Source organism: Hyaena hyaena, unplaced genomic scaffold, assembly GCF_003009895.1.
Source record: "Hyaena hyaena isolate Hyena2069 unplaced genomic scaffold, ASM300989v1 scaffold_2672, whole genome shotgun sequence".
Lineage (NCBI taxonomy): Eukaryota > Metazoa > Chordata > Mammalia > Carnivora > Hyaenidae > Hyaena > Hyaena hyaena.
Window position 1 is genome coordinate 1 of NW_024083306.1, and position 1,846 is coordinate 1,846.

The following is a 1,846-nucleotide window of genomic DNA, read 5'->3' on the forward strand; positions in this document are numbered from 1 at the left end:
TTCAAAGACTAGTTAATATTGAGTGAACGAACCATGGTTATTCTAGGGTATTAAGAAATGTGCAATGGAGTTGGAAGTTGAACAGGCTAAATCACACTCTACGAATACAGTTTTCATGATAATATGTACACATCAGGATGTGTCTGGCTAACAATACTTTCCCAATAAAGATATTCACTGTCTAAAGTAATACTTTGTTAAAGTACATTGCGCTATATGGGAAATGTCCATTTCAAATAAGCATCAAAAAATTACCACTGGTGAAATTTTTTTTGAAAATCAAATTATGTCCCTATGAGTAAAGAAACTTCTGAAAAGGGCAAATTAGATCACATCACTGAACACAAAATTATTGCCCGGTAAGGAAAGACCGAACCACAAGATGTGAAATTTCTGAAATATTTTTTAAAACTCCATGACTATGCCATCACAGAAGGGCTTGCTAGCAAGGGCTAATGCTGTGAATGAGAAAGCAAGTTAAGAAAAAAATAAATAAAGATGCCACACCGCCAAGATGTTTAGATATAAAAGGCCTTCACTACAAAACGAACCGCAAGGCTATGGTACCAAACATGCACACATGCACATACACACGTGTGTGAAACGGAAAAAAACACGCACAGCGTGTACACACGTGTACACACACACACGCACACTCTAGAGCAGATCGAGCAATTAAGGGACCTTAAAAAAAAAAAAAAACAACCCACGTGGCTTAGGCTTACCGAAATCTGTTACAGTCCTACGAAGCAGCGATTTTCAAAGCATCTGAAAAACGTGCAAATTGTCTGAAAACAGTGCCTGGCAACTGAGACAGTTTGCAAGCGTGATTCAGAGGTCTGCCAAGGAAACAAAAGAAGCCCCCCTCCTCCCCGAGAGACCTCACTAGGCAGCAGAGGTGCTCCGGGCACTATTTATTCTAAGGTAGGCGGAAAGCAGAAGTCTGTGCAGGAGCGGTACATACTAGGGATCGCTCTGTGGCAGAGACGGGGCCACCGAGTTTCCATTGGTTGGGGAGCCGCCCAGCTTTAGTTTCTCCAGATATTCGGCATGCACGGGCTTGTGGCACTGGAGAACCTTGATCGCATCTTCGATTTTGAACCACTCTCGCTTCCTCCCAATGCTAACCGAATCTTCCCAATCCTCCAGAATCTCTGTGACGGTCAGTACGTACACGTACGTTCTATGCTTGCGGTCTTGGTTCTGTTCGAAAATGCCCAGGAGCCGGCCTAACTTCCCCTTGACTCCCGCCTCTTCGAACACCTCTCGGACAGCCGCACTGCCCGGCTCCTCCTCGGGCTCCATGCCCCCGCCAGGCACGATCCAGCGGTCCGGGTACCGACTGCTACTCACTAACAGCACCTCGTCTTCGCGCTCGCTCCGGAAGCACAGGCACGCCGCCCGCTTCTTGAACCCCTCCGGGTCGTAGGTGCGCGTTTGGTTCGGCTTGCACTTCATCGTCACGGCCGTCCGCTCCCACCGCTCGCTGCTGCTGCTGCTGCTGCTGCTGCTGCTGCTGCTGCTGGGGTAGCTGTCGTCGCCGCCGCCGCCGCCGCCGCCGCCTCCCGAGGTGCCAGAGAGACAGGCAGGGAGGGCTGAGGAGAGGAGCAGCGAGAGAAAGCGCTCTGGCCGGGAGCCCCGGGTAGATGAGGCAGGGGGCGGGGGCGGGGATGGGGGCGGGCGAGGTACGTCAGTCAGTTCGTCCCCCGCGCGGCCTGAGGGTCTCGAGCGCAGCCGCCTGACTGGACAAGGCGCTGCCGCCCCCGCGCCCGCGCCCACGCCCGCGCCCGCGCCCGCGCTGGAGCCCGCGCGCCCGCTCCCGCGCCGCCGCCAGCGGGTCCGCCAC

At 53.1% G+C, this 1,846-nt stretch overlaps 1 protein-coding gene across 1 annotated transcript; it reads right to left on the minus strand.

The window, feature by feature from the left end:
* Nucleotides 1–895: 895 nt before the first annotated feature.
* LOC120227653 (diphosphoinositol polyphosphate phosphohydrolase 3-beta) lies at nt 896–1,502 on the minus strand. Its single transcript, XM_039225722.1, has one exon. It carries the CDS (start codon nt 1,456–1,458, stop codon nt 964–966), a length of 495 nt encoding a protein of 164 aa, XP_039081653.1. The 5' UTR covers nt 1,459–1,502; the 3' UTR covers nt 896–963.
* Nucleotides 1,503–1,846: the final 344 nt, after the last annotated feature.

Coding starts and splice junctions, on each gene's coding strand:
- LOC120227653 (XM_039225722.1), bottom strand. CDS start 1,458: ATGAAGTGCAAGCCGAACCAAACGCGCACCTACGACCCGGAGGGGTTC.